This window comes from Nicotiana tomentosiformis, chromosome 8 (genome assembly GCF_000390325.3).
Source record: "Nicotiana tomentosiformis chromosome 8, ASM39032v3, whole genome shotgun sequence".
In the NCBI taxonomy this organism is placed as follows: domain Eukaryota; kingdom Viridiplantae; phylum Streptophyta; class Magnoliopsida; order Solanales; family Solanaceae; genus Nicotiana; species Nicotiana tomentosiformis.
In genome coordinates this window covers 86,720,977-86,745,555 of record NC_090819.1, presented here as the reverse complement: position 1 = coordinate 86,745,555, position 24,579 = coordinate 86,720,977, and the positions used below count along the sequence as shown (strand labels likewise).

Sequence of the window (24,579 nt, the reverse complement as noted above, 5' to 3'; positions counted from 1 at the left end):
TCGAAAAATAAGTTTCTGTTTTTGGGCATTTGCACTTTAGACCTATTTGGCCTTAAGTACATAAAAATATTGAATACATTTTAGACTTATTTAGCCTTAAGTGCAATTTTTGCTTTTCAGGCATATTTGGCATTAAGTGCATGAAAATATTTGTTGCACATCAGACCTAATTGGCCTTAAGTGCATCTTTAACGTAATTTTTGCACTTTAGACTTAATTGGCCTTAAGTGCATTGCACTTCAGACTAATTTTTTTTTCTTCAACTTCAAACTCGATAAGTCTGAAGTTGAAATATAAGTAGATAGACTTGTAATTGTTTGTACAAAGTAGGTATAACTTCAATGATGACCTCAAAATAGGGTATTGTTGGTTCCATAAGTACACACAAGTATACGCGGCCATCAAGTTCAAGTAAATCGAAAGTCGGATGTCGAACCCATAGAGACTTAGAGTAATTGTTAACTAAGCAAATTAAAATTAATTTACTGCCCAAGGTAATCAAAAGTGTTGATTTTTCTATTACAACTACTATTGCTAAATTTAAACACGTAAATAACTAAATTAATAAAAAGCGATTGTTGTTGGATTTTAATCAAAGGAGATAAAGATTTCAGAGTTGTGGTCGGTTTATCAATCCTATTGAATTCGTAATTACACCTGTTAATCCGATTATCTATGGTTGCTTGTTGACCAAATCATTTGTATAAATAACATGTTCTCACATTACTATTCGTCTATTCACAATATATCAACCCTTCATTCGTATGGTATTGAATCTATCATGAATGAAGAAAATACGGCATTCAATTAAGTAAGATTGTTAGGTATATTCCTATCCTAGTCGCGAAATCCTCCCCTGAGCCACAGGTTCGGAAACAAGCTCTATCTAATTCTACTCAAATCTAAATACGACTTTCCCAAGCATATCATAAATATTAAATAGAACTCAATTGCGGGCCAAACAATTAAGCAATTATGTACAGAATTAGAGAAACAACCTACGATGAAAACTCGAATTAATGGTGATTTAATTAATAAACTTCAATATGCATGACAATCACAACTCTAGAACGCGAAATTTAGCTCCACATAAACATAGTAGCAAAACAACAAATCATCCAAACAAACATACAAATTAATAAGTTTGGCGGAAGAAAAGATGAAATGCGACCTTCACGGCGGCTCTGTACTCTCTCTTGGTCAAAAGTCTTTCAAAAATTATGTCTAAAGACTATTTATAGGTGTAGGAAAAAGCCTAAACAAAATAACCAAGTCCAAAATAAAAAATAAAATAAAAAAAGAAATAGCCTCCGACCCGGACATCAGTGCGTCGCTCCTGGACTTGCCCGCGCTAGGCGTCGCCTCGCGACGTGGAAATGGTCTGCCTCGCGTTGCTCACCTTTTCTACTTCAATTTGTTGCTTAACTTCTACATTCATCTCACTTTGTATGTTTTCAACCAATCTTTGATGCCTTCCACAATTCAAATGCTAAATTGACTCTTCTAATCACGTTCTACTTGCTGCCACATGCTACTAGGAATTAGAATTATTTAAATCTTGTAATGATTCTCCAGTTGTATTTGAGAGCAAGGAGTTTTCACTTTTAATTCTTTAACTCAAGTCTCCAATGCTTCAAATTTTAATAACTATACTTCTTTTGCTTCAAATTTCACCTCCAATGTACCTATATTATTCATTAAAACCCAAAATAAGTAGGGGTATACAAATAATACCAACAAATCGCACAAACCCGATAATCCGAGTCAAACCGAAAAAAAAAAATCCGACTATAGTTTGGTTTGACTTGGTTTGGTGTTGGGGAAAAAAATCCGACCATAATTGGTTTGGTTTGGTTTTAACTAAAAAAAGTCAAACCGAAACCAAACCAACCTGACATTATATGTATGGAACTCCAGCGCACTGAATTGTAATGTAGTTTATAAATATTTCTTAAGATATTTCATAGTTTTATTTTTTAGCGTATTATCTCAAGCTTAGACTTAAAATTTTTGGATGCTTCAATAAGTTTTATAGTCCATAAATGTTAGTTACTCAAATAAATCCTAAACCGAAATCAAATCAATACTAATGCTAACAAAAGACATGCAATTCAATTGTACCATGAATGAAAATAGTGTTGGATATCTATTTTTAGTTTTTTCATGCTTTAGATAAAATGATAACTTATTTTTCTTTTAGTGTTTAGTTAAGTAAATAATAGTAGTACTTATTAGTCGTACTTATTTTAGCAACTTAGTAATTTTAAATTATGTTTGTTTTCATTATAGCTTATTAATAATATATTTTATGCACTTTTATTTTATTTATTGTTGAATATTTTAGTACAATGCTATGACTCATCTCCTATTTATGTTATTTTATTGAAAAACACTTATATAGTTCTGTCTTACTAGGATTAAAGAAATATTTAGAACATAAATTTTATGTTTTGTGCAATGAAGACTTTATGAAAAAAATCCGAAAAAACCCGAAAATCCGAGAAAAACAGAGATTAAAAAATCCGACTTTTATTGGTTTGGTTTGGTCTTTAGATTTAATAACCCGACACAATTTTTTTTTTTATTTGGTAATTCAAAAATGCGAACCAACTCGACCTATTTACACGCCTACAAATAATTATAAAACTCAATAATCAAGTTTTGTATATTCAATATCAAATATTACCGAAGAACGGTAAAAATGGGAGTAAATTAATATCAAAACGTATGAAAATATTGCCACATCAAGTATAGATGCAAATGCCCATTATTTTTCAGGAGCGCACTTATCCTAGCAAACCTTAGTCCATTTAGCGATTCCCCGTTCTTAGGCCTTTCATTGTAGCAATGCAAGCCCAAAATCCATAAACCAAACAGCCCCAAAATCAATTGCCGGCCAGGCACCGTTTTCTCCATTCTCTTTTCGGTCTTGCGCCATTAACACCACCCTTTAACTCCCCCTTTTTCACTCCTTATTTAACCTCTTCTCCTTAGAACGAAGATGAAAATTCAGATACTGCAGAACCTTGCCGGAATAATTTCCTTGCAGCCAGAAGATGGGAGAGGTGTTATATGGATACAATCGATCGTTACTAAACCCTAAGAATTAACGTCGTGTATCTATGAATGTAGTATCTCAGAACGCCTTAGCAATTTCCACTTGCGATTTGACAATTTGTTCAATCCAGCGCCTCTATCCTTAGACATATGATTTTGCAGGTAATAATTGGACTCTTCTTCTTCTTCAGCAATTGGTTATTTGCGTCCTATTTTCTTGCTTTGTTTACAATTATATACCTATTGCTTAGACCTGCTAATTACTGGCCTTTAGTTACAGAAAACGCTTTCTAGTTGGTACTTCTTTTTTTAGAATTCCCCTTTTGGATTTACTAAGCTCAAACACAAATAAATAGATATTCATATTCAAGTGTTCGAATGTGTTATTCATTTCAGTCTAATTAAAAACTGAAGTTACAAAATCATACATGAACATTTGACCATAAGGCGACGGACTTTGATGATCTCCATGCTTAATTGTATATGAAATGGTCCAAATTACGAACCAAAAAACAGATTCTCTTGATATATAGTAGCTATTCTTTTTCAGTATACCAAATACGATCGGAATATATGAGAATAAATGCATGAGCAGAATATAAGCATCCGTACACATTCTACCTGAAATCCATCTTCACATGGGAAATTAAAAAAAAGGTATGGTCACCTATTTCCTGTAACATTCATTTACAAGGTAATACAGCCTGTTAATATTATTCATCCAGTTACCATTGTTTGTTATCTTAAAAGCTGGTATTCAATATTTACTAAATATATCTAAAATAATAAGAGATGGGGAATTCTCTATATATTGGAGTTACAAATTACATAGAACAATAATAATGCTCAATACATAAGAAAGGTTTATTGCATGTAGTAACATTGTGCATAGAATCTCGCTGTCCTTCCAAAGGCAATGATGGTTCTCGTGCATGAGAAGTGGGTTGCAGCCATGCATGAAGAATCAGAATCCATGCCCTTTTCTGTACCACTCAATTTATTCTTTCAAAATACTAATAGAAAAAAAGGACCCTCCATGAAAAAGACTCTGAGTGTTTGACTGTCTTTTAAACATATTTTAGCTCTTTGGACTTCCCTTAATGTGGAACCCATGCCTACCATTAGTCTTTCTAGCAAAAACAAGGTGGACACCGGGATCATGGTGAGTGCAAGAAGCATTGTGGAGAATGGAGTTGTTGACACCCTGCACGTTGCTGTTCATGAATGCAGTCATAGGAAGGGACTTATTTGGCGTTTTATTCTCTCTTTTCCTTCCACTTTCGCTCCCTGATTTTTCTCCATCATCCTCACTGCTACTCCACGCCTTTGGGCTTCCTTGCTTTTGATGGCTCTGAGGGCTGTATGTCTTCCTTGAAGGGCTTAACTCCATAATAGCTCCCTTGTTTTCACCAGCTAGTGTTAGAACACTCGTTCCAAAGTCATCTCCTGTATCATAATTCGACACCTTCTGCTGCTGAACCCCTTTATCTTTTTTAACCACATTTTTTCCATTTCTAGTAGTCTGCGGGACATGATTACCATTCATGCTAGCCCTCGTGGTTTCTTGGACCACAACACTTTTCTGATCAACATGTGGAGGAATCTTGGACTCAAGTTCAAGTTGAGGAGGGGGAAGCTTTAGTGGGGATGGAGGGTGAGAAATTGCAGGCTTAGTTTGAGGAGAGTAGGTTTGGGTTTTCACTAAATTAGGCTGGATTACTTTTTGAGATGGTGTTGGAGCTTTTGATGGTGATGATTGATTGATGAGAGTTTGGGAAGAATCTGCCATTTTTGTGTTTGGAGATGGTAGTGGTGAAGAATACGGACTACTAAACTGACCAAGCGGAGTGCTTTCTGTTGTCACATTAGAAGCTAATGTCTTGAATGGGGATTGTGGCACTGATGTGGTGGCTTTAATGACAGGAGATTTAGGTACGTCGATGGGGGCACGTTGTGGCTGTGCTGCCACCGGAGAACGTGGTGAAGGAGCCTTTGGTGGCGAAACAACAGGTGGAGGAGGAGCAACAGGTGATCTTGGAGGTGGAGTAGCTGGAGTGGAACGGGGGGAAGCTGCAGCCACTGGCTGAGGCTGCAGTGCTGAAATTGGGCTACGTGGGGCCGACATTACTGGTTGTGGTTGTGGCTGAGGTGGTGCCGGCGGTAGTGGTGCAGGGGCGGCAGCAGGAGGAGCAGAAGCAGTAGCTGGTGTCTGTGGTCTAGGTTCTTGAGGTTGAGTTGGCTGAGCAGTAGCAACAGTTGCTGTAGCAGCAGTAGTAGTTGCTGATGCCGGAGGCCTAAATGGGGTGGTAGTTGTAGTCCGGAACAATGGTTGTGGGGCGGGTGCTGGAGCTGGAGCTGGAGCTGAAGGTTGTGCAGCCGCAGCAGGACGAACCATAGAAGCGAAACGGAACAATGGACGAGGTGGTTGTTGGCTTGCCATTGATGGATAGTATAGTCAAAAGTCTTAAAAGATTATTAGTACTAGTGAAAAGCTGAAATCTCCAAAAATGCTTCCACAATGAAATAACTCAAATGCATTACTCTTATTTATAGTCCAAGAAAAGAAAAGGCAAAGTGAAAGGCTTCAAATAGACATTTCAAGAACAGAAACACATGAAAGAGGAGGAAAGGGCAAGAAAGGCATCAGATTCACAGCAAACATAAATTTTCATTTCACAAAAGTAATAAGGCAAGCATCAGATTCAAACCATCACCAAGCAATTCATATATAAATAAAATCAAAATAATCAAGGGGACCACGTTATTGTAAAAGTTAAGTGAGTGAAAATCACTAAACTTCTTTGAGAGTCATGAAAGGGTGAATACGAACTCTTCCTTTTCATGATAGAAACTCCATCGTCCATACAGCAATTGGAAGTGATTGTTAGTGTGTTTAGAGCTGTTTTCCAATAATAAAGCCATCGCTAGCTTACTGAAAATTCCTTGTATAGTTTCGAAGGCATATATACCCTCCAAATACAAATATAAATACAATTTGCAATGACTATTGTGTGTAAAAATGATTACGACCATGAGTTACGGTCGCACAATTACATTCTTGGGAATATTTTAGGAGATGAATATTTTTGAGCATTTACAGCAATTTCTTTTGACTTTTCCTCTAAGCCAAGCCCTATTTGTGATTCGTTCCTTTCATTGCCGTCCATATATAGAGGAAGTGATTCTTAAATAATACTCCTCACTTTCATTTTACATAAAATATATAATTGGATATGAAGTTTAAGAAACAAAACAAATGTTTTCAGCACCTACGAAAAGTACACTTAGAACTTGTGGGTTTAAACATATTATGGCGTTTCTGTGATTAAAAGAGAATGTTATTGAGGATAAAATGAAAAGATTAAAACAAAAAAGTTTGTAAATATAAACTTGTATCATTCATTTTTTAATAAACTATTGAAACAGAGGGAAATATACACTAAGACTACAAGCACATTGTGAACGTGATGGTTGTCACTTAAGATACGTGCTATGTAACATAGGAGCTGATCGATATTGCCTATCTGAAATTCACCTTTTCCAGGTCCTACATTTATGCCATTTCTGGTTTAAAATTACAAAAAAACTTAAGGCCAAGTATTTTTTTAATCATCTGTTCCGATGCCCGCTATAAGAAATTTTCAACACAAACAATACTGAATTTGCGGCTGGTAGTCTTTCAAGTACTATGTAAGGCAATAAAGAGAATAATAAAAGTTGTCTCCTTAAAGAGTCTAAAATTGACAACAAGATTCTCTTAATGTTCTAAAAAAGTAAAAGTTGAACAACATGATCAACTTGGACGTCATGGCTCATTCACAAGTGAGTTGACATGTTTTCATGAACTATTGCATTCTGTCAATTTTCTTTGCCTCTTATTTTTTTTGGAAACAAATTTGATCCCTCGAAGAAAAAAAAAACTTAAATATCACTTTGAATTGACATGAGATTTAGAATCTCCTCACCAATATTCATCTCAACAAAATACATCTCTCAAAGTTAAAACAGTACACGAAGGTCCCTCGGTTAACTTTTCATTGAGATAGTAATTAACTTGTCCAAGACAAAAGAAAAAAGGAAAAGGACTAGCTTTGTTAATTTCTCCAAGAGGTAGGCATCTGCGTTAACGCAGGGTCCGAGGAAGGGCCACACCTGGAAGGGCTACACCCAAAGGTTTTGGGTGTGATGTTGACAGCCTAATTCAATGCAAGTATTAGTGGCTGCTTTTCACGGCTCGAACTCGTGACCGGTCTTTACTATTGCTCCAAGGCTCCACTTCAAGGCTCTAATTTCTCCAAATTTTGGAATGATACATTTTGTTATCGTGGTTGATATTTTTAGATCAAGTCCAACGATCAAAATAAGCATGGGAGCAAAGACACTGCCTCTACCAACAGCTTCTGCATTCCCAAAAGCAGCAGTGCAGAATCCAATTACTGAGCCATCAAGTCTCCACCCAAATTCCAGTAAGGTTTAGAAAAGAGTTATCTTACCTACCTAAGTGAATTTAGTTGTTCAATTTTTCACGCTAAGACGATACTCTAATTATTTGGCGTTTAGTAGTCACGTCATTTGAATAAGCTGATTGTTCATCACTTTAAGCTTGTAATTAGTTTTTCCCAGAAATACACACACACACACATATAAATCATTTGCGCCATCACTAGATCAGTTGATGCAGGGTACTCCTAGATATTCTCAGCAATAGCTTTATCTAACAGCTAAGCATATTTTGCTCAATTTGCTAGACTTGCATGTCTCGTAAAATTTGTACTAGTTGTCTTTCATTTTCTTCTTGTTTTTTATTTTATCTCCTGTGTTCTCTGCCTGTAAATTTACTTCCATCATATCAAGAGCTGCTTGTAGTCTTATTAGTTCTTACTTTTCCACCTCTTTGTTTGAAGTGTTTGTTAAATACCTTCAAGAATGTTATGTCTGTTGCGGAAGTCAAATGTATATAGTGTGAATGAGTCACAACTATTATACCAAAAATTATGATAACTACTAAATAATAAACAAGACAATAAGACAGCAATAAAAGAACACCAGAATTTACGAGGTTCGGCCAATTTTGCCTACTTTCTCGGACACAATCAATATTTTATTCCACTCCAAAATTATAAGTGAAATAATACTAAAGAGAGAAGATACAAATGACTTAAGAAGATAAAAAGGCAAATGAGAGGTGTATTTAAATCCTAAACATTAGGCCTCCTTTTATAGGGTGAAATTCTCATTCAAAATTGTCATCCACCGATGTGGGACTTTTGACAATTTCAACAAATCTCCACCTTGGCAAAATTCCACATCTTCAATTTTCTCTCAATAACAAATTTTGGTTGTGTCTTCATCTTCAATCTTTAGTGTTCAACAATGTTGATCAAATCCAAACAATGTTGAAACTTGACCGCAGTCACCACTTTTGTCAGCATATCAGCAGGGTTCTCCGTAGTATGAATTTTCTTCACCGTGACTCCACCTTCTTCTATGATTTCTCGTACGAAATGATACCGAACATCAATGTGCTTCGTCCTTGCATGATAAACTTGGTTCTTCGCTAATTGAATAGCACTTTGACTATCACAAAAAATTGTAATATTTTTTTGTTCAATACCAAGCTCCTTTAGCAACCCCTGAAGCCAAATTGCCTCCTTCACAGCCTCCGTAATAGCCATGTACTCTGCCTCTGTTGTAGACAAAGTAACTGTTGACTGCAAAGTAGACTTCCAACTAACTGGTGCCTTTGCAAAAGTAAGCACATAACCAGTAGTTGACCTTCGTTTGTCCAGATCACCCGCAAAATCTGAGTCACAATATCCAACTACAGACCGATTGCCTTCCTGCTCAAAAACTAACCCAACATCTACAATACTATGAATATACCGTAGAATCCATTTCACAGCTTGCCAATGCTCCTTTCCTGAATTATGCATATATCTGCTAATAACTCCAACGGCTTGTGAAATGTCAGGTCTCGTACAAACCATTGCATACATCAAGCTACCAACAGCATTTGCGTATGGTACCCTTGACATATACTCCTGTTCAGTTTCATCCTTTGGCGACATAGTAGTACTTAGCTTAAAATGGGGAGCAAGTGGCGTACTAATTGGCTTAGTCTTCTTATCTATGCCAAAACGCTGTAGTACTCTCTTCAAATATTCTTTCTGAGATAAACAGAGTTTCTTTGAACGTCTATCTCTTATTATCTCCATGCCAAGAATTTTCTTTGCCTCACCCAGATCCTTCATCTCGAACTCCTCCTTCAGTTGAATCTTCAACTTATCAATTTCTTCCGAATTCTTGGAAGTTATCAACATATCATCAACATATAGGAGAAGATATACAAAGGAACCATCATTAAGTTTGCGCAAATACACACAATGATCGTATTTGCTTCTCTTGTACCCTTGCCGCAACATAAACTTGTCAAATCGCTTGTACCATTGTCTAGAAGATTGTTTCAATCCGTACAACGATTTTTCAAGTTTGCATACCATATTTTCTTTTCCAGCAACTTTGAATCCTTCTGGCTGATTCATGTAGATTTCCTCCTCCAAGTTTCCATGTAAAAACGCAGTTTTTACATCCATCTGAACTAGTTCCAAATCCAACTGTGCTACCAAAGCCAACATAATTCTAATGGAGGAATGTTTTACAACTGGAGAAAATACTTCATTGTAATCAATTCCCTACTTCTGAGCATATCCTTTGGCCACCAATCTTGCTTTATAGCGAACATCTTCTTGGTTAGGAAATCCTTCTTTCTTTGCAAATACCCATTTGCACCCAATTGTTTTCTTTCCCTTCGGGAGATTGGCCAATTTCCATGTATGATTCTGATGAAGGGACTGCATTTCTTCATTCATGGTAATCCTCCACTTATCTTCTTCTGAACTTTGGATTGCGTCTTTATAAGTGGTAGGAACACCATCAGCTACAATTGAGGTTGCGCAAGCAACCGTCTCTATGAGACGAACAGGTTTCGTTATTGTCCTTTTTGGCCTGCTGGTTGCTATTGATTCAAGTTGTTGTCGAGGTTCCTGAGTTGGAATCTCCCTCTCTACTGGCTCTTCTTCCAGAGGGTAATCTTCATGAGTTTCCTCCTCTGCTTCTTGTGTAGGAAAAATAAATTTTCCCTCAAACTCCACCTGCTTTGATGCACCACCAGTTTGTTTGACATCTTCAACTGTCACCTTATCTGTTATGGCAGATTCATCAAAGGTAACATCTCTGCTGAATATAATATTCCTTGTCTCTGGACACCATAAGCGGTATCCTTTGACTCCAGAAGTAATCCCCATAAATATAGCCTTCTTTGCTCTCGGATCCAATTTTGACTCTTTCACATGATAGTATGCAATTGAGCCAAACACGTGCAAAGAGTCATAATCTACAGCAGGTTTTCCATACCATTTTTCAAATGGTGTCTTGCCATCAATAGCAGCAGATGGTAGACGATTAATGAGGTGGCATGCATATGTAATTGCCTCAGCCCAAAATTCTTTGCCCAAGCCAGCATTGGACAACATACACCGTACCTTCTCCAGTAAAGTCCGGTTCATACGTTCTGCCACTCCATTCTGTTGTGGTGTATGTCTGACAGTGAAGTGTCGGACGATGCCATCATTTTCACAGACCTTATTGAAATGATCATTTTTGTATTCACCTCCATTGTCTGTGCGAATACACTTGATCCTCCTGCCTGTTTGATTCTCCATCATCGTCTTCCATTTGAGAAAAATTCCCAACACTTCATCTTTTCTCTTCATTGTATACACCCACACTCTTCGGGAAAAATCATCAACAAAGGTTACAAAATAATGCTTCCCACCCAATGAAGGTGTTTTGGAAGAACCCCAAACATCAGAGTGTACATAATTCAAAATGCCTTTAGTATTAGTCTGTTTTCCTTTGACACAATGCTTTCAAAACTCCAAGTTGCAAGTCTTTACACCTTTTAACAATCCTTGATTAGATAGAGCTTTCAAGGATTTCCCTCCAGCATGTCCCAAGCGCATGTGCCATAGCCTGGTTGCTTCTGCCTCTTTGTCATCACTGGATGTCACTGTCGTTGTCCCAATAACTGTACTACCACGATAGCGGTACATGTTATTGTCCTTTCGATTGGCCTTCATTACCACTAGTGCACCGGAGCATATTCTCATCACTCCATTTTCTGCAATGATTTTGAACCTTTTTGATTGGAGCCACAGAGATGAGATTCTTCTTCAAACTCGGTACATATCGAACATCTGTTAATGTTCTGATCATTCCATCATGGCTCCTTAATCTTATTGAACCAATGCCATATGAGGTAAGAGGGCTGTTATCCGCTGTGTGGATGACTCCATATTCTCCTTCTTGAAAATTCACGAACCAGTCCTTGTTGGGACACATATGATAGCTACAAGCCGAGTCCATCAACCATATGTCTGATGATGTTGATAACTCTGTTGTAACTAATGAGAAGTCTGAATCATCACAATCAGCTACATTTGAATCCATAATGGCCTTTCCATTGTTATGTCTGGCCTTATTCTTCAACTTCGGACAGTCTTTCTTCCAGTGCCCCTTTTCTCGACAAAAGGCACATTCATCTTTGCTGGGTCTAGATCTCGACTTGGATCTTCCCTTCTTAGTCCTCATTTGATTTTGAGGACGACCCCTCACAATTAGTGCTTCTCCTTCTCCGCCCTTCTATTTTTCTCCCTTTCTTTGTTCATAGCTGTACAAAGCCGAACAAACTTCTCTGAGAGAAATTTCGTCATTTCCATGGAGTAGAGTAGTTTCAAGGTGCTCGTACTCATTAGGAAGTGACCCCAACAACATCAAGGCCAAGTCACCATCATCAAAAGTTGCATCCATATTTTGCAAATCTGTGACCAACTTATTGAAACTGGTGATATGTTCATTCATTGTGGTACCAGGAACATAGGTGAAGCGAAACAGTCTCTTCTTCATGTACAATTTATTTTGACTGTTTTTCTTCAAAAATTTATCCTCCAGTGCTTTCCATAATTTACTTGCAGAAGTTTTCTTTGTGTATGGATATTTCTGCTCTCTAGCAAGGTAGGATCGAATGGTACCGCAAGCAACACGATTGATAATTTTCCAATCTTCTTCTCCAATAACATCTGGCTTCTTTTCTTCAATGGCAAGATCTAGCCCTTGTTGAAAAAGAACATCTAGAACCTCGCCTTGCCACATCCCAAAATGTCCTGACCCGTCAAAAATTTCTACCGCAAATTTCGCATTTGACACAATTCTTGTCATAAGCGAAGATGCCAACGATGACGTATTATTGACACTTGATGTAGATTCTTCTTGTTTATTGTCTTCCATTTTGACACAAATATTATTTAGTAGCTGACGACACAAATCAAGATTATTTTCTTTCTGGTGTGGAAGATCAGACTAAGGTGCAACCACATAGCATACTCAGACAGAACCTTGACTCAGTTACCAAGATAGATCTTTTCTGATGTGGAGGATCAGACTATGCTGCAGCCACAGAGCATACTTAGACAGTACCTTGGCTCTGATACCAATTGTTGCGGAAGCCAAATGTATATAGTGTGAATGAGTCACAACTATTATACCAAAAATTATGACAACCACTAAATAATAAACAAGACAATAAGACAGCAATAAAAGAACACCAAAATTTACGAGGTTCGGCCAATTTTGCCTACTTCCTCGGACACAATCAATATTTTATTCCACTCCAAAATTACAAGTGAAATAATACTAAAGAGAGAAGATACAAATGCCTTAAAAAGATAAAAAGGCAAATGAGAGGTGTATTTAAATCCTAAACATTAAGCCTCCTTTTATAGGGTGAAATTCTCATTCAAAATTGTCATCCATCGATGTGGGACTTTTGACAATTTCAACAATGTCAACTTTAATTTTTCTACGCGTATTTTAGCCTCACTTCCTTAAGTGAAAAATTGATCGCCTAGTTGCTTCTCCACCTTTATTTAATGGTTTTTTTAATGTCCATGCGAGTAGTCCACAAATAGGTAGTAATATTTTAATATTTGATTATCCACCAGGAGGGGAGGGGGTTGGGGGGCTTCATATTCTACAAATGTTACTCATAGTAGACAGTTGGGAAATAAATGAGAAAAGAGAAGCTTCCTTCCAATTAAAAGTAGTTAGACCTAATAACAAATATCGTTGACTTTGAATATAAATGAGATCATTATAAAAGAAACAATATTTCTTGAATAAAGATTCGAGAAAACTCTACCCTCCACCCTCCTGGTGTGCAATTTCGACAAAGTCCCTCATTTCTAATTTTAAGTTTCTTTTATACCTATATAAGTAAAGACTATAACTAATAGTCCTAATATTCTTCTCAACATTGCTAGATCATTTTAGATGTCAAAGCCTTTACGTCTTCTTCTACAATGGTTGTCCTTCTTCGTAATATTCTCTCAATTCTTTTATGCTTCTCAAGCTGATTTAGGAACAGCAACCCAGTATAGCCCACCGTACACACGTAAGTTATTATCTTCCTACAAAAAAGATATGTCAAGGGTAAGAGTTAGGTGTCGCGTAATCTAAAGGTCATGTGTTCAAGACATGAAAACAATTCCTTGTAGAAACGCAGAATAAGAATATCTACGTACAATACCCAATTTCTCGAATACCGCACATAGCAAGAACTTAATGTACTAGGTTGCTATTTTCTTTTTATAGCTTATATTTGATTCTGAATATATCTCCACCTTTTTTTCCAAGCAGCCAGTGCATGTTTTGGGAGTGATTCAACTCAGTTTCCTTCAAGCAACTTCTTTGCAGCAGCTGGTGAAGGGATTTGGGACGATGGAGCTGCTTGTGGAAGACAGTATTTGGTCAGTTGCATTAGCTCAATTTCGCCCAGAGCTTGTAAATCAGGAGAGACTATTCAGATCAAGATCGTTGACCGGGCACAAACGGTAGCTTCTAAGCCTACAAGACAAGGAACTACCATAGTCCTTTCTAATGCTGCTTTTGCTGCAATTGCTGATTCAAATGCTCCTTCTCTTAATATCGATTTTCGACAGTAAGCAATCTCTCCATTTATCAGTTTATTATTCTACGAGTAACTTTTTTCGAGAATTCCTTTTTTTTTTTTTTTTTTCAAAAAGAATTTTTATTTTTGAAAAATTGATGCCTATAGAAACGAGTTTCACATTAATAGCGGTCACTATACGAGGCAAGCCATGACCGTGACTTAAGGTTCGATCCCTTATACACTTCGGCCATCACTATGGTTTCGACCTTCTAGGTACCTGGTATAAAAGATAGCTTCGGTGCACTAAGCTCCTGTTATGCGCGAGATCCGGGGAAGGATCGGACCACAAGGGTTTATTGTACGCAATTTTACCCTGTATTTTCGCAAGGTGCTGTTTCCACGGCTTGAACCTGTGACCTTCTAGGTACCCAGTATATTTTACAATAATTAAAACGGTTAGTTAGTAAGTAAATTTGTGATTTAAATTTCAAAGATATTTCTTTTTATCTAGGTGCAGCCATGCTGCTCTTCATTTTAGAATAACATCAAAGAGAAAAGAAAGAAAAATTCCTCCCTTACTCCTGCATCAACCGTCATATTTAAGGATTAGATTATTTAACGCTTTCTAAAATAGGATGTTCAAAAAGTGAGGCGTCTTCGTTGTTTCATCTTTCTCCTCGTTTTTTATTTTTTTTGTCCAACCTTTTCTTTAAGGAATACCTAGTACGTACAAGGAGATTTTCTTTAGGCCAAATTGGTGGCCACTTAAACTTGTATTAGTTTGCAAACCCGATACATGAACTTACACTTTTTCCATTTGAACACTCTAACTTAACGGAATGGGTATTAATAAATACATCCAGCAGAGCGTGTATATCAATTGCGCTGACATGTACAACACGTCATATGCTTGGCTATTTATTACTTGACATATGTTAATTGTGAGTCCCATTTTCAATACTAAATCAGCAAAAACAAAAGTTACAAATGCGAAAAAGAAGAAAAGAAAAACACCTCACACTTACCCAGTAACCCAAACTGGAGTAAAAATCACGTAGATTTTAATATCCAACAAAACGCCACGAAGGCTTAACTCTCCAAAACGGGAGTACACAAACCACAAAGGTTTTAGTTTGCAGAATAATAAGAATAACACAAGTACAGAAATAAATATTAAATTCCTTAAGATTGTTATTCCCGGTCAATATTGCTGTATTTGTAAATATTAATTCTGCAAAATATAAGTTAACGTAATGAAACAATAATAATAAATTCGAGCCCACTGAATTCACAGTGTTTCCTTAAGGAATTTAATCCCCTCCTAGTACCCAAGGTAATGGATTATTTCCTTCCAGGATAGAACGAATAACACACTGGTGTAGCGGTACTTCAAACCCCAGTGTTTCGGCGAACACAAAGTTCGGTAGCAAATCACACTTACAGTTGCTTTGTTTGAAGTTAAAAAACAATGCAGAACGAAGGAGTATATACTCAGAAAAACGTATGGAAGTTCTGAGAGGAAGGAGTGCAATGTATAGCCAATTTGTTGAGCGAATTGTATGTTGAGTTGAGTATTTCTTCAACATTTGCTGCTCATATATATAGCAGCCAAGAAGGAGTGCAAGACCAAACGTCCACCCTTCATGGTGGATCAAGCATTACATATTTGTGGAGCAAGCACTTCATATTTGTGGAGCAAGCACTTCATGGTGGGAAGACCATTATCCGGCTGCCAAATTATCAATACACGGATTGAAAAATATCTGTTTACAAATACGGATAATCTTACGTTAATATTTACTATTAACAAATAAATTTGGTCCAAAAAATTAATCAATCAATCGATCATTTGACCAAATCCAAATCCAAATCCAAATCCAAATCCAAATCCGAAGCCGAAGCCGAAGCCGAAGCCGTAGCCGAAGCCGAAGCCGAGCCGAGCGAGCGAGCGACGACGACGGCGCGAGGCTTGCTTTCTTCTTAACTCTTTAAGAGCTACAAGAAGAGCAATTATATATATACCCACCAAAAATGTCTTCCACTTCCAATATGGGACAATGTCTCATTGTTAAGAGGGGAAACTTAAAATTTTACTCAAAATTTCATTTTCCCTCCATTTTCCATTCACCCTCATTTTAAGAATATTACATCTTAAAAATAAAACCTCAACAATCCCCCACATGAATGGGGAATGGCTATATCACGGAAGTATGCATGAAAAACTGTGTGATTTACAAGCAAGGATTAATTGCATCTGGATAAGTAGGTTTCCCTTTGAACTTTCCGTAGTAAACTTATGTCGGATATACTCGGTCAATCGGTAGATTTGATATCTTTGAACCGTCGATCTTTGGTGTATACCTAGACAACCATAAGTCACACAATCAACCCTTAACCGTCTTTGGTTCTCATTGTTGTGTTCGTTTCAGCCATGAACACTGCCTGGTTTCATAAGTGCGTAGAGAACTGGCCTTACAAAGTTCTCCTTGAAGCGGCTCACACTTCACACTTAAATAGGTGATTCCTAAACGTGTCATCCTGTAGATACACTATTTGATATACCCCGTATCAAATTTAGAAATCATTAAAAAGCCTTAATGCTTTATCCTTGGTACTGAACATTGTCTCATCACGAGAATGGACTAAAATTTTATTTGACAATGTTGAACCGTCATTAATGACTTTGTTTGATCTCTTTGAACCTAGATCTTGGGATCTCCAGTCTTCTAGGTAGAGTTACCGCCACAATGACTTGTTCTCGGCCATAGCCCCATTCCCCTTGATGATTTCTCAACTACCTCTCTAGTTAGGCCTTTTGTAAGTGGATCCGACACATTATCACTTGACTTTACATAGTCAATTGTGATAATTCCTCTAGAGAGTAATTGCCTAACGGTTTTATGTCTTCGTCGTATATGACGAGATTTACCGTTATACATGACGCTCCCAGCCCTTCCAATTGCCGCTTGACTATCACAATGTATGCATATTGGTGCCAACGGTTTGGGCCAAAATGGAATGTCTTCCAAGAAATTCCGGAGCCATTCAGCTTCTTCACCGGCTTTATCTAAGGCTATGAATTCAGCCTCCATTGTAGAGCGGGCAATACATGTTTGTTTGGACGACTTCCAAGATACCGCTCCTCCACCAATAGTGAATACATATCCACTCGTGGACTTAGAATCAGTTGAACCGGTGATCCAATTTGCATCACAGTATCCCTCAATCACCGCAGGAAATTACTGTAGTGCAATTCAAAGTTCTGGGTATGTTCTAAATATCCCAAAACTCGTTTCATTGCCATCCAATGAGATTGGCCTGGATTGCTCGTATATCGACTCAGTTTACTTATAGCACAAGCTATGTCTGGTCGTGTACAATTCATGATATACATTAAGCATCCCAATACACGAGCATAATCCAATTGTGATATGCTTTGGCCTTTGTTCTTTGCTAATGCAAGATTCACGTCAATTGGAGTCTTTGCAACTTTAAAGCCCAAGTGCTTGAATTTTTCAAGTACTGTCTTAATATAATGAGATTGTGACAATGCCAGACCTTGAGGAGTCTTATTGATCTTAATTCCCAGAATTAAATCAGCAACTCCCAAGTCTTTCATATCAAACTTGCTATTGAGCATACGCTTAGTAGCATTTATGTTGGCAATGTCATTACTCATTATCAACATATCATCCACATATAGGCAAACAATGACTGTGATTTGGAACATTTTTAATGTACACGCATTTATCACATTCATTTATCTTAAAACCATTTGACAACATTGTTTGGTCAAATTTCGCATGCCATTGTTTGGGTGCTTGTTTTAGTCCGTAAAGAGACTTAACAAGTCTACATACCTTCTTTTCTTTACCTGGAACCACAAACCCTTCAGGTTGTTCCATGTAAATTTCTTCCTCCAACTCTCCATTTAAGAAGGCCGTCTTAACATCCATTTGATGAATTTCAAGACCATACACTGCAGCTAATGCTACTAACATCCGTATGGACGTAATTCTTGTAACTGGAGAGTATGTATCAAAGTAGTCTAGACCTTCTCGTTGTCTATACCCTTTGACTACGAGCCTTGCCTTGAATTTATCAATAGTGCCATCATCTTTGATTTTTCTCTTAAAAATCCATTTAGAACCCAAAGGTTTATTTCCAGGAGGAAGATCAACCAATTCTCATGTATGGTTGTTCAATATGGATTGTATTTCACTATTGACTGCCTCTTTCCAAAACAATGATTCCGAAGAAGTCATAGCTTCTTTAAATGTTTGAGGCTCATTCTCCAATAAGAAAGTCACAAAATCTGGTCCAAATGAAGTAGACGTTCTTTGACGTTTACTACGTCTTGGATTCTCCTGATTACATGTACTTTCTTTTGTTTCTTCCCGAGGTCGTTTAGATCCTTCACCAAATGACTCACATTCCTTTTTATACGGATATATATTTTCAAAAAACTCAGCATTATCTGATTCTATAACCGTATTATTATGAATGTCGGGATTTTCTGATTTATGAATCAGAAATCGATATGCTTTACTATTTGTCGCATATCCTATGAAAACACAATCAACGGTTTTCGGTCCTATCTTTACCCTTTTGGGTTTAGGAACTTGCACTTTTGCCAAACACCCCCACACTTTAAAATAATTCAAGTTGGGCTTCCTTCCTTTCCATTGTTCATATGGAATGGATTGTGTTTTGCTATGGGGCACTCGATTTAATATTCGATTAGCCGTAAGAATGGCTTCCCCCCACAAGTTCTGTGGCAAACCAGAACTTATCAACAACGCATTCATCATCTCCTTTAATGTGCGATTCTTTCTTTCCGCAATCCCATTAGATTGGGGCGTGTAAGGGGCTGTTGTTTGATGAATAATTCTATATTCTAAACATATTTCTTCAAAAGGAGATTCATATTCACCACCCCTATCACTTCTTATCATTTTTACTTTCTTGTTAAGTTGCGTTTCAACTTCATTTTTGTATTGCCTGAATGCGTCTATTGCTTCATCTTTACTATTCAGTAAGTAAACATAGCAATATCGAGTACCATCGTCAATAAAAGTTATGAAATACTTCTTTCCACCGCGAGATGGTATTGACTTCATGTCACAAATATCTGTGTGAATTAAGTCTAAAGGATTTGAATTCCTTTCAACTGACTTATAAGGATGTTTAACATACTTACATTCCACACATATTTGACATTTTAATTTTTCGCATTCAAACTTGGGCAGTACTTCCAAGTTAATCATTTTCCGCAAGGTTTTATAATTGACATGACCCAAACGTACATGCCATAAATCATTTGACTCAAGTAAGTAAGAAGAAGCTGAAATATTATTATTATTTTCAACAACCATTACATTTAGATTGAAAAGGCCCTCGGTGAGGTAACCTTTTCCCACAAATATTCCATTCTTACTAATTACAACCTTGTTGGATACAAAAACGCACTTAAAACCGTGCTTAACAAGAAGTCCAGTAGAGACTAAATTCTTTCTCATTTCGGGAACATGAAGGACATTGTTCAAAGTCATGACCTTGCCAGAAGTCATTTTTAGAAATACCTTCCCATATCCTTCAACTTTTGCTGTTGAAGCATTTCCCATATAAACTGTCTCTCCGGGTTCAGCAAGAGCATAGGTAGCAAAAGCCTCTCTAACTGCACAAACATGGCGAGTGGCTCCTGAATCAAACCACCACAGTTTAGGATTTCCCACCAAGTTACATTCAGAGAGCATGGCACACAAGTTATCAACATCATCATGGTTTACTACCATGTTTGCTTGACCCCTTTTCTTGTCTTTCTTCGGAGCACGACACTCCGTAGATTTGTGTCCGATTTTCCCACAGTTGTAGCAGTTTCCACTGAACCGCTTCTTGCTTGGGTTGTATTTCGGACCAGAAGCCTTCTTCCTCTTTTTGTTAGCTTCAACAATATTTGCTCCCATTATTGTTGAATTTCCACGGCCTGTCCTTTCAGCAGCTTTATTGTCCTCTTCGATTCTCAACCGAACAATGAGATCTTCAAGGGACATTTCCTTTCGTTTGTGTTTCAAATAATTTTTGAAGTCCTTCCACAACGGAGGCAACTTCTCAATCATTGCTGCTACTTGGAATGCTTCGTTGATTACAAGACCTTCAGCAAGTAGATCATGAATAATCACTTGCAATTCCTGGACTTGAGTAATAACAGACTTGCTATCTATCATTTTGTAGTCCAGAAATTTTGCGGCAACGAATTTCTTCATCCCGGCATCTTCAGTCTTATATTTCTTTTCAAGCGCATTCCACAATTCTTTGGATGTCTCCATGCTACTGTATACATTATACAGATTATCATCCAGTCCGCTAAGAATATAATTCTTGCATAAAAAATCAGAATGCTTCCACGCTTCAATCACGAGAAAGCATTCATTATCTGGAGTTTTATCCGGCAGATCAGGAACATCTTCCTTGATGAACTTCTGTAGACATAACGTAGTTAAGTAGAAGAACATCTTCTGCTGCCAGCGTTTGAAATCAATCCCGGAAAATTTTCCGGGTTTTTCTGCCGGTGCCAACGCCGGTGTTCGGCTTGTCGTTGCGTTGGCAGTCGCCATCGGAACAGCTTGGTTTTCGTTTTCAGTCATCATCTTTTCTGTAAAAGAATAACACAAACAAACGTTTAATACACGTTTTCAAACTGGAGTAAAAATCACGTAGATTTTAATATCCAACAAAACGCCACGAAGGCTTAACTCTCCAAAACGGGAGTACACAAACCACAAAGGTTTTAGTTTGCAGAATAATAAGAATAACACAAGTACAGAAATAAATATTAAATTTCTTAAGATTGTTATTCCCGGTCAATATTGTTGTATTTGTAAATATTAATTCTGCAAAATATAAGTTAACGTAATGAAACAATAATAATAAATTCGAGCCCACTGAATTCACAGTGTTTCCTTAAGGAATTTAATCCCCTCCTAGTACCCAAGGTAATGGATTATTTCCTCCCAGGATAGAACGAATAACACACTGGTGTAGCGGTACTTCAAACCCCAGTGTTTCGGCGAACACAAAGTTCGGTAGCAAATCACACTTACAGTTGCTTTGTTTGAAGTTAAAAAACAATGCAGAACGAAGGAGTATATACTCAGAAAAACGTATGGAAGTTCTGAGAGGAAGGAGTGCAATGTATAGCCAATTTGTTGAGCGAATTGTATGTTGAGTTGAGTATTTCTTCAACATTCCAAAAAATCAATCAATCAATTGAGCCGAAGCCGAAGCCGAGCCGAGCGAGCGAGCGACGACGACGGCGCGAGGCTTGCTTTCTTCTTAACTCTTTAAGAGCTACAAGAAGAGCAATTATATATATACCCACCAAAAATGTCTTCCACTTCCAATATGGGACAATGTCTCATTGTTAAGAGGGGAAACTTAAAATTTTACTCAAAATTTCATTTTCCCTCCATTTCCCATTCACCCTCATTTTAAGAATATTACATCTTAAAAATAAAACCTCAACAAAAATTAATTAATTTTTGGAATTTCACAAAAAAATCAATAGAAATCCATGATTTTGAAATAATGGAGGTCACCCAATATTACTCCAAATCTCTACCTTTTTTTCTTTTCTTATTTATATTTTATTCTAATTCTAATATTTTTTTAATATAAAAAAAATACTATCCACGTGCCTTGGCAGCGTGATTTGCACGCAATTTATCCGTGTCAGCTGCACTACTTCCACTTAGGCATGATCAATGGTCAACGGTGTTTATTAGAATTCATTTTGTAAAGTTGGAGTGTTCAAATGAGAAAAGTGTAAATTCATGCATCGATTTTACAAACCGATACAAGTTTAAGTGGCCACAAAGCCATTTGCTTTTGTTAAGCTAGCTGAGATCATTTTGGAAATTACAGCAGAAAGTTTTGTAAACTTCATAATGACGTAGAGCTTACTCGCATGAAATAACATAATTAGTATATTTATCAAAAATAAGTTATTACAATTATCGCACAGGTATCAATATTATAAAGACTAAAGAGAAAGAAAAGCTTCGTTATCCATTTGGTACGCCTTATGTATAAAAAATCTGAAAACAGGTATTTTCTCTTCTTTTTTTTTCGATTTTCTTTTTTTTGTGGGGGGGGGGAGGGGGGGGCACGAGGAAGCCCCAAAATATGGGGAAGTACAGATGATTGATTGATCAGAATCAAACGTACCACCTATAGCATACAAAGTGTAGCAATTCTACCACCACTCAATTTTTTAAAGTAAATACTACTAGTAATTCTCCTAATGTTGATCCATTCAATGTGATATCAGAAAGTAGACTAGTCATTTTGACCAGTCCTTTTCGAAAATGCTATACTTTGTTCAACATTTCAAAACTTTACGTTATGATTTGTGCTTTTGACCCTTTTCATGACATTGATGGATTGGAACTCTCTGGTACTGCAGGGTCTAGAATTGTTGTGCAGGATACGGGAGAGTCATTCTCCACATTCAGAGAAGCTGACATTTTTTTCCGGGTTTGGTTTTCGGTGAATTGAATGTACAAATTGACTCTTTCTCAATCTTGAATTTGATTTTGAAACTGCTGATTTATTATGTATCTAGTTAGTATGAATAATATTACAGCTTTCATGAAGCTTCTCAATGAAAAGAAACAGTTATAAGCAGGATTTGAAGAAGGTTAAAGCTCAAATTTTTGGCAAAAAAAATGCAATGCTACAATCATAAGAAGGAACATGTATTTTCTCTCAAAGAGAGGGGAAAAGAGTGATAGAACAAGTGTTGATCAATAGTGAATACTATTGAACAAAAGAAAAAATCACATGTATAAGATCTAAAGAAAGAAATTAAAATACTGGAACTAGAAGCTATAATAATTTAATGATGAATAAATAAAAATGTTAATTATACTTTTTTCACGCACATTCATTTGGTTTTTACATTAATGGTACATTTTTTTATTTTTCTATTAATTTTTTCTAGGGAAGGGACTAATATTATTTGAAATCTCCAAAGAGAATATAGAAATAGAGTGATGATGAGAAGTTATGTAATGAACAATGATATTTACTCAAGTGATAAATTATTAAAAATTTGCATGGTAATTTTTAGACAATATTAATGAGCAATGTAATAACATAAAATATAGTTAATTTTTGATTAAATTTATTTATTTTTTGAATTTTATTTGAAAGATAAACTTTTAAATTGAGTGTAGTTAGTTTATTATTTAATTATAAATATTTATTTTAATATTTTTAGTATAAAGAGAAACTATGACAGGAGTGAAAATTTGGAAAGAGAAAAATATTAATATAATATTTTTTAAAAGAATATTTATATAGATGAGAGTGTATAAATTATTAGAAATAATATGTGTGTTACAAATTGACTATAAAAATTAAATTCCAAAGCTTGCTTCTATTTTCTTAGCTTGAAAGCATGTTAAAGAATCAAACTTTAATTTATTTTTCATGTGTAAGAGTAGTAGAAATACTATAAGAAAATAAATGGCCTACAAAAATATAATTTAAATATTGCACCATTAATTTGAATGTGATATTATAAATAAGATATGAATACCAATGTACTACAATTAATTCCTTCTTATATTTGTAGAGAACCTAAGTAGTGGATGTACAACTGGCAATCAACTGTAGTTAGAGTAATTAGAGTTAGTTAGTTTGTTGAGTAGTATAAATAGAAGTTAGTTAGTTAGGTAACACTGTACAAATTTCATTTCTTCTCTATTGGATTATCATGGAAGCTTATCTTCTTCTCTTCTTCCTCGTTTCATATCTGCATGCAGAGTTCTTCTGATGCCATAGCTAAGCTCTTTAACATGGTATCAGAGTTCTGAGTTAGATCTGTCAGCTCAGCAAACATCAGAAGAGAGAAAGCTATTTGCTCGAGTCAATTTTTAGCTAAGAGCAAAAGTTTCAAATTAGGGTTTTTTTGTATCTGGTTGAAACTCGATGCATATCTCTGAATTTGAGAGATTTGGAGTACAATTCAGTGTTCAACAATGCCGACTGATGAAGGAGTACCCTCTGCTCAAACCTCGAGTACACCAGTTGCTCAGTCGCACAACACACAAAATCTCGAACTGGTTCATCACAATCATCTGCTATACATTCATCCTCTAGACACTCAAGGTTCTGTTCTCATCTAAATTCAAGTTCAACGTTCTAAAAATTACTCAATTTGGAATAGATCTATGAAAATTGTATTTCATGAAAAAAATAAATTAGGCTTTGTTTTAGGAACCTGTAAAAACAAAATGTATGATGTTAGTTTGCATGAGTTATGGGACATATACAATGCGATTGTATTAGCTTGGATAATGAATATAGTCTCTTCACGTCTAATTAGCATTGTGATATATGCCTTAAATGCTTATAAAGCATGTGAAGATCTAAGAGAAAGGTTTGACAAAGTAAATGCATCTAGAGCCTGCTATTTGCATAAGAAAATTGCCACCTTGATCAAGGAGTGTCAT

General features: G+C 36.4%; 1 protein-coding gene across 4 annotated transcripts; it reads left to right on the top strand.

The window, feature by feature from the left end:
• Positions 1-2,802: 2,802 nt before the first annotated feature.
• LOC104104064 (EG45-like domain containing protein) lies at positions 2,803-24,448 on the top strand. 4 transcript variants are annotated; one of them, XM_033658153.2, is made up of 4 exons: positions 2,803-3,219; positions 7,399-7,523; positions 13,810-14,110; positions 22,527-22,759. In XM_033658153.2, exons 2-4 carry the CDS (start codon positions 7,424-7,426, stop codon positions 22,531-22,533), a joined length of 408 nt encoding a protein of 135 aa, XP_033514044.1. In that variant the 5' UTR covers positions 2,803-3,219; positions 7,399-7,423; the 3' UTR covers positions 22,534-22,759. The 4 variants fall into 4 exon arrangements, 2 of the variants coding, with proteins under 2 accessions (XP_033514044.1, XP_009610346.1); XR_688050.4 differs by lacking the exons at positions 2,803-3,219; positions 7,399-7,523 and adding exons at positions 13,330-13,564; positions 23,890-24,448 and having other exon boundaries at positions 22,527-22,620; XR_011410441.1 differs by lacking the exon at positions 7,399-7,523 and having other exon boundaries at positions 2,810-3,219.
• Positions 24,449-24,579: the final 131 nt, after the last annotated feature.

Excerpts from the sequence above, each read along its gene's own strand:
- LOC104104064 (XM_009612051.4), top strand. The coding sequence starts at position 13,444 with ATGTCAAAGCCTTTACGTCTTCTTCTACAATGGTTGTCCTTCTTCGTA. Across the intron at positions 13,565-13,809 it reads GTATAGCCCACCGTACACAC|CCAGTGCATGTTTTGGGAGT; the intron begins GTAAGTTATTAT and ends TTTTCCAAGCAG.